At 37.5% G+C, this 15,582-nt stretch overlaps 1 protein-coding gene across 2 annotated transcripts in view; it reads left to right on the plus strand.

Annotated features, from left to right (window-relative positions):
• LOC123313456 (nesprin-1) overlaps positions 1–15,582 on the plus strand; it is a 66,131-nt gene that overhangs the window by 35,383 nt on the left and 15,166 nt on the right. The window contains exons 20-27 of one of the 2 annotated variants that reach the window (XM_044898346.1): positions 4–3,003; positions 7,520–7,825; positions 8,695–8,846; positions 12,125–12,932; positions 12,987–13,145; positions 13,194–13,406; positions 13,463–13,723; positions 15,315–15,581. In XM_044898346.1, the coding sequence (XP_044754281.1) occupies positions 4–3,003; positions 7,520–7,825; positions 8,695–8,846; positions 12,125–12,932; positions 12,987–13,145; positions 13,194–13,406; positions 13,463–13,723; positions 15,315–15,425 (5,010 nt within the window). In that variant the 3' untranslated portion in view covers positions 15,426–15,581. Of the gene's footprint in view, positions 1–3; positions 3,004–7,519; positions 7,826–8,694; positions 8,847–12,124; positions 12,933–12,986; positions 13,146–13,193; positions 13,407–13,462; positions 13,724–15,314; position 15,582 lie in introns of those variants that run through there. The other variant, XM_044898345.1, reaches the window with a different exon arrangement.

Below are 15,582 nucleotides of genomic sequence, written 5' to 3' on the forward strand. Positions count from 1 at the left end.
TAGGTCCAATCGTATCTTGCTCAACTAACTTCAACAGTTGCGGAATTGCAAGAACGCGAAAAGGCGAAGGCTGACCTGAAACAGTGGATTGAATCACAAAAGTCGATCATTAACGACTGGAAAAACAAACCTACCAAACTAAGAACTGACGCCGCGAAACAAGATCTGAACAACATGAACGAGCTTCTGTTGTCCGTTGGTCAACGGAAACAACAGTTACTCACAGATTTTCCAGATTCCTCAGATTTGGAATCACTTTTAGACGAACTCGAAGCCCAGCTGATAGATCTAATCGCATTGAGGAAAAATCATCAAGATTTGATGGAAGACTATAGAAAACATCTTCAAGGCATCAACGGTTGGTTCGATAGTATCGCGAAACAAATAGATGCTATCGATAAAGGATCCGGTCTTAATTGTCAACAAAAACAAGCGACCGTCATGGAACTGAAAGCTGACTTCGACGAGAAAAGTCCTGAGAAGGTAGATCGTGTGAAGACACTGGCAGCCACGATCATCAGCTTGGTCAACAATCTCGATTCTCAGCAGATCGAAGAACAGATGAGAACGTTGGAGAGGAAGTACAACGATATCCAGAAGAGATTGCAGAGGAAGCTGCAGATTCTAGAAATGACCCAAAAAGGCATCGACGATACCAAGAATGAAATTGAGAGCGCGAGAGCTTGGGTGCAATCTCAACTGGTCAATCTGAGGAAACAAGAACCACTGGGTTTCGAGGTCCATAAAACCGACGATCGACTCAACTCACTCAAAGCTCTGCTGAAAGAAACCGATACCAAAAATATCTTGAGGGACACCTTGCTCAAACGCGTGAATAACATGGTCAACGAATTAGAACCATCGGAAAAGAGTCAGCTCGAAAATGACTTGAAGAATCTTGGCAGTGAGCAGGAGGAACTGATCGAAAATATAAGGAAAGAAATAGACAAGACGGTTGCTGCAGCAAATACACGTAAAAATTTGGAAGCCGCTCTAGATAGAGCCAAAACTTGGTTACATGCCAAAAATGCTGATGTTAGGAAGCTGAGTGGATACCTTCCCCTACAGTCATCCGAGGTCAAGCGTGAAATAGATCAGCAACAAACGTACGAGACAGAAATAAGAGTGTTTGGATCCGGTGACTTCAACGATCTGATTAAGCTAGGAAATAGCGTATTGAAAGAATGCAACGAAAGCGACGCAGAACGTCTTCAAGCAATGCTCGATGAAATCAAGGAAGAATACGACGGTTTAAAACAGGAATGCGACCAGAAAATCAGAGCACTAACGGATCTATATCAAGGAAGAAAAGAATTCGAGAACGACATCAACAAATGTATCAACTGGCTGAAGGAAGCTGATGTAGCAACCAAATCAGAGATTCGCACTCCAAACTTGGAGATACTGGAAGAACAACTTTCTAAATACTTGCGCTTATTGGAAGAATCAAAGGGAGTACAGTCTGACATCGAAAAAATAGTCGAGCAAGCTAAGGCCATACTACCAACAATAAGCGAATCTGACAAGTACAGCTTGAACCAAACATTAGACGACATGAAGGACTGGCATAGAAGAGTTTCTGATCTGATTAAAGACAGAACTGAGGCTCTGAAACAGAATATCCTGCAACTCAGGGATGCCAAGAACAAAATTGAGGAAAGTATCCAATTCATCAACGATATACAGGCGCAGTTGAAAGATCTGAACAAACCGATTGGGTCTAAGGTGGAGGACGTTAAGGGCGTATTGTCCATTTACGAGAACATTCTGAAGGATCTAAAAGCGAATAAGGAAAAACTAAACAACGTTCCCGGTAGTGACGACCTACAGAATGTCTTGAATACCCAAGACGAACTCATCAAATCCATCGAGGATCAGATTTCTAGGTTGCGTCAATTGTTGTTATTACGCGAACAGTTCATAGCGCTCATCACAGAAATTACCACTTTTATCACCAAATACACGGAGATAATCAGAGATATCGAGAAAACTGGTGGTACTGCCGAGGAGAGGATCAAGAAATACGACGATGTCATCGGTCATATACAAGAATGCGAGGCAGTCCTTGCTTCCGCCTACGACAAAGGACAACAAATTGCTGCCGATTGCAGTGTCCAAGATCAGAACAGTATAACGGAACAGTTGCAGTCGTTGAAGAACTCTCTGTTGAACTTAAGGCGTGCAGTCGAGAAACAGAGGCAACAGCATGAGAACACAGCGGCCGAGCACAAGAAACTTGCAGTTACACTAGGAAATATTTTGGACTATTTGCACAGCAAAGAGGCCAAAGCCAAGTCCAGGCCACTCCTCAAACGAAGCATCAGCAGCGTGGAGACTGAAATAGCAGAGCATGAAAAATTCGCGGAAGATATCTTGAGTTACCTAGAAAAAATCCGCGCCATAGAACAGTCTACGAGAAACGATGACAGCATGCCTAGTTCCCTTCTTGAGCAATTGTCTGAAGCCAGTTCCTTGTTGAATTCTCTGCCGAAGGAGCTGAAAGAAAGAGAAAGTTATTTGATCACTAACAAAGAAATGAGAGAGAGATACGAAGCGTTGAAGCAAAAATTCTTCCAATGGATAAAAGAGGCAGAAATCAGGCTGGAATCTTACAAGGACGGTGTCGATTTCGAAAACATCCTCACTGACCTGGAGGAACATAAGATTTTCTTCAGCACTGAAGCTAGCATGAGAGAGCTGATCTCGGTGAATATACAGAAGGCGGCCGATGATATATGGCCGAGTCTCACAACCGGCGAGCAAGAAGAGCTCAGCAGGGAACAGCAGAACCTGACCCAAACGTTGAAGAACACCCTTAATTCGGCCAAGAGTCAGAAGGCTAAGTTGGAGCAGAGTGCTGATATGTGGAAGCAGTATTGTCAAGCTATGGACAAGGTGAAATCGGTGATTGGAAGAAGCAGGTTTGTGGACGAGCCTGTCTCAACTTTGGCTGGTTTGCATTTCAATGTCCAGAAGATTTCGCATGCTCTCAACGATATTCAGGTGAGTCATACTCTCTCTTATTGCGCACAGAGCACAGAGTGATCTATTCATTAATGCGCTTTGACGTTTCGTCATCTATGATTTTTAGAATATAAGCTTGTGTGCCCCTGAATTTCACTGTCAAGGTTCGACCAATGCTCTGCTCTTGCATCTGTAGGCAGAAGGATATAATATACAGGGTGAGTCTTTGACTCGTACGAATATTTCAACAGTAGATTTTCCGAATCGTCTCGGTTTAAATGATACAGGCTGTTGAAAAACCACAAAAAAATGTTATTTTTGTTCTCTCAGACTCTCAAAGACGGTTTCATCGAATGAAATGAATTTCGGAAAACAGTTTTTCATTGATTTGATGAATCTTTTTCGAACACAAGACATCACCCACGTCATTCAGTTTTCTCATTATGATCATTACGTACCATAAAAATACCACCAAATATTCAAAGAAACCATAACTCTTGAAACTAAGTTGGAGGTTATATAATGAATATTTGAAAGTGTAATGCGCCGTTTTCGAGTAATTTGATGTTCAAAAATTAAAAAGTATCTGTGAAATTTGAAAAATTGGGTACTTTGGCTTAATACAACTCTGTTTAAAAGATCCACAGATGTGTAGAATCACAGATTTAGCTAGTTATTCTGAAGGTAATTTCGATTTTCCAGGGTTGGCACACCTTTTTATGACAACTTAAAGTAGCTATAGCTTTTTATCAGGGCCGGTCCGGAAAAAATGGATAGAAAAAAAGTGTTTATTTTGACTTCTAGAATCTACTGTTGAAATATTTGTACGAGTCATAGACTCATCCTGCATTTTGAATATTACATGTTAGTTAAACATGAAATTATTTGAAATAAAGATGAGAAAGACACTGTGAACATAACAAATAAAAAAATGTATAAACGAATAGCGCAGTTGACCTACAGATCTGAACTAGAAAAATATAAATGGTACACTTAACAATTACAATTTTGTCCAGTTGGACCCGGCACAGTGACCTGCTTACGTGAAGCACACAGTATACTAATTTTGACTGTGCTTTTTCCATCAGTTTAATGAGAAGGAGAAAAAACTATTTTCTGATGATATATTATGAATAGGAAGAAAACTTATTTTCGACGTATAATATATAGTACCATTTCATATTTTAACCTGATATTCCGTACATTTAACTAGTATACAAAACGATTTATTATACCCGATAACGCCGGTATTATTAGGTACCACTCTCACGATGCAATGAGATCATTTCGACAAATTTATTGAGGTAACTGTCAGAAATAGAATTATTATTATTTATTCTCATTTGATACGCTGCGAATTTCGAGATCAAGGATAACTTCAGCCTCAATATTTCTGAAAACCTCATGTGATAATAAGGCCAGTATAATATTATTAAATAGGTGACGTCAGTTCCCTGAGGTGAAGTGCCATACTTGACCGAATATTCAAATTGTTAACCCAACAATTGCTCATTTCAAATCGAATAGACGATGAAAATTCCAGGTCCAGGTGGGTTAATTATTCTGGACTTATATTCGAACAGTTACGAATGTAAACAGCGAATAGAGGTCCTCGAAAGACAAGTAGATTCATATTGAAATTAATTGAAGGCTGAGAACTATTCTTTAAAAGTACTTCGCCTCATCATTCAAATCATTTAGACGACAAACTTTCAATATTAATTCATTACCTTCTTTGAAGGTAGTAAAAGATATGTGAATTCCTCAAACCGAAATATTAGGAAGTAAAAGTGCAATACGTTCTTTTTTGGATGTGATTTTTTGGATATTCTTTGATGATGAACCAAAAAATGAATATAATAAATAAAGTCATTAGTCAGTTTCTTTGTTAGTTTTTCGTTGACTTCTTCATCTTCTGCCTTCCTTCATTAAGACTGGATAAAGGCCTCTTCTAGTTCTTATGTGTGTAATTTCGGAATTTCGTGCATAAATGATCCCAAACGCTACACATTGATGAATAAGTCATAGTCGAATGTCAAATGAAGGAAAAGAACTAAAAAATTTTAAGGATAGCAGCATCTGACTGAATATCAGAAAAATTATCGATCCATTATGATTTAAACTTGCTGAATAGCTGTTGAGTACTGACATGAAGATCTGCGTAAACTTTCACACCAATCGTGTCACAAGAAAATGAAAAAAAAAAATGCCAAGTGCATTTTGCATCTCAGATACTCACATATTGCACGAACCTTCAAAACGTCAAGTATTTCTCTAGATCGGTTCCGTATTTTCGAAAATATTAGGATGATCGCCCTGCTTCAATTCAGTATCTTCTTCATTTTTTTTTCACCTATTATTAAGATCGTTGTGCTAATGCTGAAGGTAGATTATGAGGCGCTTTCTGTTGCACCTAGAGCCATTTCTCCCTCGCGGATCCTATCAGGTGCCGTTGAATTCCATAGAAATCGTAAGTGATGAGATCATCCTCGCATTTTCGACGTTTCGTTACACATACGATTGCATCATCGCCGATTATAATGCGGTAGCCGTGGAGAGAGTACTCTCCACGTACGTCTAGCCTTCCCCCAAGGCTGTCACCTCGGATTTTCGTCTCGCAATGCCTGCCGCCGGCTCTGCATCAGTAGTTTTGAACGCATTGTGTATTGAAAAGCTAGTTTTGCGATCGGTGCACGAGTAATTTTCGATATTTTCGTTTTCAGTTCGGTACAGTGAACTTTTATTGTCATTTCGGTTAATAAACGCAGCTGTGTTGATTATTTTGAGTTTTTTGGAATCGTGAAAAGTTGAATGAAAGGTTAGAGTACGCGCAAAGATAATTAAAGGGGTTAACGTGCCGGTATAATGATTGTTTTTGGTTTTTTTGTGGTCGTAAATACGCGCGTTGGTCGGCAATTTTGCCCAAACGAAATTACTCATTTATTCGCGTTTTGAAATGCCCATACCATTAATTGACAGTTTTAATACTGCGTAAAGTTCAAAAGAAAAAAGGAATAGCGGTATTGATCTAAATTTCGGGCAGTTGAGTGTTTTTAATATATTTGCTGTGTAATTTCGATTTGTTTTCAGTTTTGCGCTCATTAAAAAAAACACATTTCGTTCAGTTTTCAATCCATTTGGTGTTACTGTTCAAGGTTTAAATGATTAAATCGAATTTTGAGTGAAAATACATTTCAGAACGAAAACTCACCGGTAGACTACTGAAATTCAGCGCAGCTTTTTTTGATAGATATTCCCAGCTGTTGATTTCTGGAGGAAACCCTCACAAATTTGATTGTGAAATACAATACAAATACAGTTTGATGAAAAATGAGGCATCACAGAAAATTTTCTGAAAAGCAACATTTTTTTTTCCTTTTTAATGGTTCTTACTTCCTGAATAACAGAAATGGTGAACCAAATTTACTTTAGGCGTCAGTCGATGAAAGTAATAAGTTTTTTTTCTCCAGAGCAGTGTTGGAAATGAAAAATTGAGATCTTTGAATTTTTCAATCGAATAGCATCTCAAAAAGACGGTTGGATGTATTGAAATTAAATTTCGTAGGGTTTTTATGGGTGTTTTGAACTATAAAAAGCATACTTAATAGAGTTTCCTCGATAATTTTGATTTATCGCTTCATTATGCAAAAAAAAAGCATCAAAAGGCATTAATTGTTTCCTCAAATTCATTTGGAAAATATAATAATTTTTGAATGGTCTCTATGCGACCATTGTTTGCTAAATATCGATAATCAAAGACAACATGATCCTCTTTCATTCAAACTTTTATAGCTCAGCGAAAATCGATTGACTGATCTCAAGATTAAACGAAAACCTCTGATAAATTTGCGAATTCAGATCTCAAAATCAAATACTTGAAGCTGTAATTCCCCTTTACCAAAATTTCCCTTGTTTCTGCGTGTTGAAAATAAGTTTTTGAAGACATGATAACGGAAAAAAAAAGAAATCACGTATAATTATTATGGTTTGAAAGAATTGTAAAAATATGTAAATTTCAGAGAATGAATATTTTTACGAAGATACGACAAGGTGTGCTATTCCATTCTAATGTAAACATTTGCGATTTATGTATGAAAAAGCCACAATTCTAATTATTTCCAAAGCAATAGAAATAATCGAAACCTAACTATTCCAAAAATCAATCTTCATGATACAAACCCTTTACCACTGACTCACTCAAAGCTTGATACATTGTAAATAAACTAATGAAAAAGATAAGTGCTTGAGGTTGAATTTAGAGAATTTAGAGAAACATTATGGCCCAAGTGGTTTCAAACATATTTTGGACCAATAAAAAGTGTCTTGACAGCCAAAATAGGTAGCACTATGAGATTTCGAATATAATGAAACTTATGTGTATCAAATACAATGATTTTCTTATGACCGGATTCTGAGATAAAAAGAAAAGACTTTTAGAGGCGAATTTAGTGGTCTCCTAATTTTGTCTTGCCAATCTGTGACCAAATTTCATTGCATTCATTTCGGGACATCCTGTTCAACAATTAGCAAGGTAATCGTCATCCCATTTTTTCAGAATCAGCAAATCGAGCTCGATCTACTCCTACAGTCAGCCAAAGAGATCTCCCAGCAGGCGGACGAACGCAACAGGAAAAACATCGAAGAGCAGGGCGATAAGGTGTCCAACGAATGGACCTCCTTGGTATCGGACCTGGAGAATAGGAGGGAGACCCTCACGTCCCTGGCACAGGTCTGGGAGACCTTCGAAGGTCGCTGGCAGAATTTCGAGAGCTTACTGACCGGAATCGAAGAGAGATCTAAACACGTGGAGACTGTGGTCAGGAACAGGGACCATGTGATTGCAACGAAAAAACTCATTGAGGTGCGTTGATAGTGATTGTGCTTACGTGACACACACTGTACATACAGTGCTCGATAGGATGAGATCGGACTGGAAGAATGATTCAAACTTTATACTAAGTGTATAAAGTTTGAATAATTCACTTTATACACCCTATAAAGTGAAAAACGATAGCACCCTGCTTTTTTGAAAGAGAACACCCAAATTTTTTTATCAATTTCTGAAACTACAAGAAATTCTGAATTCAAAATAGCCCCCTTGTCATAATCTATTTGTGCAAGTTCCTTCTTAACGTAGGACAAATTTCATTGTTATGAATGTATTCAACTAGAGAGTATCTTGAAAACCTTCCGAGATGAATGTATGATTTTTTTTAATCGAATTCCCGGAGAGTTTACAAGTCTTCTGTACTTTTAGGATCATTGTTCAGTTGCTCCGAAACACACTGCAATGTTTTTCAAACAATTCTGTGAACTTCTTCGTCTGTTGGATATACCCTTGAGGGTAATTCAGGCCTAGTGAAGTCTAAAATTTGAGTCATTTTTCTAGACCAAAATATCTAAGAGTTATGATCTATCGAGCACTGTTGCATGTCCCTGTATATTTGAAATTACACAAGTCACTGAAAACTTTTCAACTTCGAATGGAAAAATGGAGGATTAACTGTGAATATTTGATTCTCTCGCTAAAAATTAACAATGTTATCAGTTCAGGTGAATCAATCGAATTTTCAATGAACCATCAATATTTCCATCATGTTATTTTATCCCATTTACTACTGAAAACAAGGCTCTTAATTGTGTACTTGAAAGTACCTAGCATACTTCAATGAATATTTTATAGATCTCTCCAGTAAAAACGTTCGATTTTTATATGTTGTTTTTTTTCAGGAACTGCAATCGGAAGCAGTATCACTGGAAAGTTACAGAGACGAAACTGAGGAACTATCCAGAAACATAATCGTATTTTTGAACGGAGTATCGAGGACTTCGTCGAACGTTCTTGCAGAAAAATTGGCTCATCTGAATCAGAATTACGAAGGGTGAGTGCTTATTTTTGTAGCTCTTCGAGAATGAAAAAGATATTTTCATAAATGGAAGTTAGGACAGGATGTGAATACTAAAATATCACAAAAAAGTGACGAGTGAGTGGATAAATAAATTTCGAATTAATGTAAATAATATTTGATGAAGATATTGGCTTATACAGGATGAGTCTTTGACTCGTTCAAAAATTTTAACCGTAGATTCTTGAGGTCAAAAGAAACACTTTTTTCCATACCATTTTTTCCGTATCGGCTCGGTTTCAGAGACACAGGCTGTTGAAATACCATAAGAAAATGTCATTTTTGGTTTGATCTCACACGCGGTTTTATCGAATGAAATGAATTTCGGAATATAGTTTTTCATTTATAAGATGAATCTTTTTCGAACACAAGATATCACCCACTTCTTCCAGTTTTCTCATTATTACCATTACGTACCATAAAAATACCAAAAATTCGAAGAACATAACTCTTGAAACTAAGTTGCACGCTATCTAATGAGTAATTGATCGTTTTGTAAAATAAAAGTATTCTTCATATTTTCTCGAATAATGCACCGTTTTCGAGTAATTTTATGTTGAAAAATAAAAAATATCTATGATATTCGGAAAATTGGGTACTTTTTATGAAATCTCAAAATGGCTATATCAGAATCAGAAAAAATGGTATAGGAAAAAAGGGTTTTGTTTTGACCTCAGGAGCATACTGTTAAAATATTTGTACGAGTCAAAGGCTCACCCTGTATAACTGAATCTAATTGACCGAATAAACTGTATAACATGATATTCACTGGGATGTTACAAGCTATTGTGGTTTAATAGCAAAACACGTCTAGTGGAAAACCTTATTTTGTTACAAATCAGGTTATATAATTTTTGTGGTTGGATTGATAAATGTGATAAAGAAAAGAGATTTTACGACCTACAGAATCCTTTCAGAAAAGCGCAGGATCGATTAGTATACAGTTACGAACAATATGAATCACTGAATGAAATATGAATAAAAATTAGACAAAAAAAAACAAAAAAGGTAAATATTGGTTCAACTTTGCAATTTATCAGTTTTCAAATATTTTTGCCCTACGTCTCTATTTCTTGTTCCATTTCAGGATGAAATCAGCTTCAAGAAAATAAAGATAGTTTGCTACACGAGTTTATGAAATTTTATTTGATGCAGTTAGAAGTTAAAGAGATTTGTCGCTATCAAAATTTCCTGATTGTGTCTGATAAGTAGAAGTTTTGGTCAATTTTCAGTTCGTATTGGTGATAAATTTTGGACGATAATCCTGGAAAACTTGCTCAATGAATCAAACGAGCTGAGCTCTTCATTATTTTCCCAACCGATTTTTCTAGATGGAAATTCCTGAAATATATCGGAACCACTCTGTGAAATTTGCATCGCATTTGCATCTAATACTCAGAGTGTCCATTGTCAATGAATCGAAACGCCCAATTACCATAAATTGATTACTTGACACTACTCCAACGAAAATAATCGTAACCCATTTTCCAACATTTTTTTTCGTTGAACTCGGGGACCGCCTTGTGCATCAGCAGAGCGACGAGCAGCATATAGGAATTGACACAATTTTTGGCCACGCGTTGCTCTAGGACCGCTAAAAATAATTCGCGACCGACCAATTCGATCGTCTACACGTACGCTAACAATCCCCCCGTCGTCCTGCCGCCCAAAAATAACGACAAAAATAATCTTTTCTCGTACGTCGGAAAACATTTTCTACAATTCATTCTCGACGAACGCATCTGGGTGGCTGGATTGCCCGAGAAAAAGCTTAAACGAAAGTGATTCCTTTAATCGAAAGTGTGCTTGCTGGTGCCAGTTGCAAGGTGCAACCCCACGAAAAAATCACCCTCCCACGCTATCTCCGAACGAGCCGCTTTTATTTTGTTGTGTTTGGCTGAACGAGAAAGTTATTTGTTACGGTTTGAGTTGGGATTTTTGTCAGTGCGTCTTTGAGTGGATGGGAATTTTTCGCTAAACGAGCATTATTAAGGTGATTTTTAGCTTCGTAGTGGTAGTGAAAGTGTTTTCGGTATACCCGAGAGAATTCAGAACATTGAAAAGAGGATAAAATCCGAAATAAGTTCATAACACACTCTGAATCAGGCAGTGTAACCTCAGTGGATCGACCACCATCTAAACAGAATAATTTCCTTCGCATTGAAGAAGATTCAGTATATCTGCAACCCAAAGGAGGATAATCTATTGATATTCAAGAAAAATTTTCATTGAATCATTCGACCCAGAGTTCAAAATTTCTCAGAATATCTTGGAAGTCAAATATAATGTTCGAAAATTGTAACACTTTTTTCGCGAATTGCTCCAAAATTGAATGGGCTTGATTCTAAAAGTTGAGGATAGTCGATTCTCACTAATCCATTAGTCAAAAAACAAATAAGTGAAAAATAAAATAAAAATTTTGTAAAAAATAACTGAAGTTCTCTATTTTTTTACAGTTTTTATAATTGAAATTCTCTAGGAACCACGAAGGGAATTTCAGCAAGAATCACTTAACACACTGTAGAATGCTTTACACATCTTTGAAACGGTTCAGAATTCCTTTCATTCTGTCATATTCTGTATTTCTGACAAAAGAACCACTCTTCAAACTTCTCGAATTTGAAGGATCAATTGATCACGAGTTGTTCAGGCTTATTGAAACAACGAAACTGAAAAATGACCTGTTCTTATAAAAACGCAACGCAAGAAAAACTTCTGAATCCAAATTAACAACAATTAATCCAAGTTTAAATATAACAAGAAAAATATATTCAGGAATCTTACATCGATATCAGATTTCGAAAAAAATTTCTACTAGGTGTTCGAAGTATTTTTTCTAAAATGAATAGACCAGATTTGTTACGGCCATGCAAAAGGTCAGTTTCTATACTTTTCGAAAAAATTGAGGTCGTTTGTAAACAAATGCCTGGAATGACAACTCCAAAATTAATTGTTTCATTTTCACGTTCATCGAATGAACGAATAGACGGAAATGTATAACAAAAGAGAACTGAGCCTATTATAAAAATATCAATACAAAATATTCGCGAATCCCTCCTACATGATTGTAGGATTATGGCGATTCTTATTTAGAATCAGAAATTAATCGGCAGTCGCAGTAATATCCTCGATCTAGACCCGTCTAAATTCTACTCAGCACGTCGCTTATACTATAAAAATAGAGCTTCGCTAATAGCGAGTCGAGCGAGTTCTCCTAAATAACGCCACCTTCTAACTAACGTCTTTTTTTTCAGGCTCAAGGAAGGCTTATCTAACAGAAAGACGCAAATCGAAGAAGATCTATCAAGGATCAACCAGATCTTATCCCAAATATCCGAACAAAAAGAGAAGTTGAACGAATTACGAGAAGAAGCCGACGGCTTTTACGTCTTCGATCAAGACATCCAGAAAACTGAGGAAGCTTTGGTGGATCTGGGAAGACGCGTCGACGCCGAAATTCGAAACAGCAAGAACTTGACCGAAAGCGTAACGAAACAATACGAAGCTCAAGGCTTGATCCCATCGGACGTTGCTCAAGAACTGAATCAGTTGGAGTTATCCGGGGAAACAGTCCTGAATATTATGGAAGAGAAGAACAGGGAGTTCAAGAAAGCGCGGACCGTAAGAACGGATTATATAAGCGATGTGGATGTGGTGCAATCATGGATAAAAGAAGCGGAGATCAAGATACAGGATAGGAGCATTGAACCGCAGATCCTACACGAACATCTCCAGAAGATCCAATCCGAGATTTCGGGAATAAGTGATCGCTTGGACAAGTTGACCAAAAACGGAAAGATCATCGCGGAAAAGACCGCAGACGAGAAAGAGAGACAGTTGATCCTGTCCACCATTGCCGATCTGACTGATCAGCTGCAAAGGGTCAAATCTTGGCTTGGTGAGAAACGACAGCAGATCGGGGAAACTCTGGACGCTTGGCAGAGATTCTTGGCCCTCTACAAGGCTGTTATGTCTTGGGTGGAAGAGAAAAAGGTCTTCCTTCAAGAACCGTTATATATCAGTACCCTTCAGGAAGCCAAACAGAAATTACACGACTACAATGTAAAATTAATCGAAAATATTTGAATTCCTATCAGTTCACGTAATTTTTTTCAGAACGCCGTTAAGGGATGCAAAGTTGTCTCCAAGAACCTCAGCGATATGGTCAAGGAACTGGAGACTATAGGAACCCACACGAGCGTTGGAGATTTGCCCAAGAAAATGGAAGAAGCAGAGGACGCCAAAACAGAAGCCGAAGCTCTCATTCTGGAAAGAGTAAGCATTAAAAAAGTTTGCATCTCCATATTAATCAATTTTTTCTAGAACGGACTCCTACAAGAAACCTCAGAAGAGTGGGAACAATGTGAGAAGAAAATGAAGGATGTGAGGAACTGGGTTGAAAAGACCAAAGCATCGTTGGAATCTCCCCAAAATAAAAAGAAGGCTTTGAGAGATCAACACGCCTTGAGGGAAAAGATGCTCGCTGATATCCATACCCAGAAGACAAAAATAGGGTTATCAGTAAAAAAACTTCAGGTACCTACTATAATCCAGGAGATAATTGAGTTCCTAGCGATAAATTTCTTCCACAGCTTCACTTCAGCGCCGGTATCAGTGGAGACGCAAAGGTGACTGAATCAGCTCAAGAATTGCTCAAAGAACTCGACGATCTAGAGGAGAATATCAAAGAGGAAACGCTCAAGCTGGAAACCGCTATCTCTCAGGTCGACCAGTACCAACTGGAGGTCCAGCAACTACGTCAGCAGATGGTGCAAGTAGAGCAGCAGCTTAGGTCAGCAATGGCCCCTGTACATCTAGCTGATGACAGAGACCAGGCTCTCAAAGAACAACAGGTAAGGAGTTTTGGTGGAATAACAAACCGAGATTATTTAGAACAGGTGGAGTGGCATGAACTGTTAGTGACGTCCAATTGAATTGTGAAGTCGTCTAATGAAAACGAAAAATGTGTTTTTTGTAGTTTTCGAGAGTTCACGTCTAAATTAACATCTTCAGAAGTTTTGCGAGAATCGCTGAACTTTGAAAACTTCTCCTCGCAGTCCATTCTTTGTGTTTCATACATTCAAATCAATGTATCGTTCTTTTTCATCCATCGAAAGATTTCCCCGTTCAGTTCTAACAGATCATGCCGCCATCACCAAGAGCAAACAGCACTGCAGACGCAATATTTAGAGCCAACAACATAAATCCATCAAAATCTCGTCAAAATAACCATATCGAAATAGATGCATTGATGCCATATGCGAGATTGGAACCACTGGAAACATTTTGATGTTAACTGCAAGATGACTGACGCGTTGGTTCGTCATCAAGGTGTTTCCACCCTCACCTTTCCGTTTACCAGCTGGGGGATTTGTTTATGTTAGCAAGAGGCTCTTTTTGGTGAAACGATAGTTCTTGAATTACGTGGTGTTTTGCTTTTCCCCATACCATACTAACAATTTATTTGTAACAGGTGGAAGGTAGGTATGTCGAGTGTAATTGCTAAAAAATTTTAGGTTAACGAGGAGATTGAAAAAATATAATCTCAATGGTTTTGGTTGATTGTATGTCAAAGATTCAGTATGCAAGATGAATCGCTGATCCGTGGGCCAATTTTTCGTACCGAATAAAATACTTTTCATTTATTTTTTTCAAAATTCGATCAGATATTAACGTATTATGATGAATCCTGCTTTTCTAGATACTCTGTTGTATTGAAATGAATGACTAAAAGATTAAAGATATAGAAACATTTATGATCTCCCAACTATAATAATCTCATTCGTATGAGGATGAACGGGAATTCTAGACTTCTTTTGTGAAATTTTTTCTAAAATTTTTTCTTTCAATATCTACTTCTTCTCCTTTTCCTGTTTAGAAGATTACCAGTAATTGTACACATTATCGTCTTCGGAAATATCTGATTTTTGCTCTAGAAATTCAGTCAAATGGAAAAATTGAAGGGCCCAGAATTTGAAATAAATAAAAAAATGCGAATATGATTGAACAAAAGACAGTAAAAGAAATTTGAATTTTCCGGTTTTTGCATCAAGGTTCTATTACTGAATCGCAATAATTATCAAGAACTATCGTTGTTAATTATTTTATTCATGGTTTGCTTTGTTTGCTTTTGCTTCTCGATCATTTTCACTTATGTATGCTTATTTGAGTGCCATTACCACTATTTTAATTATCATTTAGATATGTGTTCATATCGCAACTCTTACTCCTTGTTTTACCTTTTAGAATTTTAGTAGTCAATTCGTTTTATCATCATTTCTCTTTGCTCTTCTCTCAAAAAACACACGAACTCAAAAGGAGGGGCAGATATGAAACACAAGCATTTTACACAATTTTACATTCTGCTATTCACTTCTTAATTTCATGTTTCATTTTTTCTCTTTCATTTTGCTGCGTCCTCTATCATCCCGTTCTGGTGTCCAGATGCTCAAAGATCGACTCCGCGCTCTGCAGAGTAAGATATCCGCTAGAAACGAGCGGGTTAAACTTATTGTCCAGAGGGGAGTTCCGGACTCTGTCCGTCTCGACACCTAGTAACTAATCCCTCTCCCACCATAACCCAAACGACCAATCACCGATCTTGACCATAACACCTGAAAAAAAAAAATACGACACCGCGTCAACCATCTTGCCTCGCGAAAAACCTTGTAATACGCGTTTACTGATGCTACTTTTTCCTTGTTGCCGCGCG

Source organism: Coccinella septempunctata, chromosome 5 (genome assembly GCF_907165205.1).
Source record: "Coccinella septempunctata chromosome 5, icCocSept1.1, whole genome shotgun sequence".
Classification (NCBI taxonomy): domain Eukaryota; kingdom Metazoa; phylum Arthropoda; class Insecta; order Coleoptera; family Coccinellidae; genus Coccinella; species Coccinella septempunctata.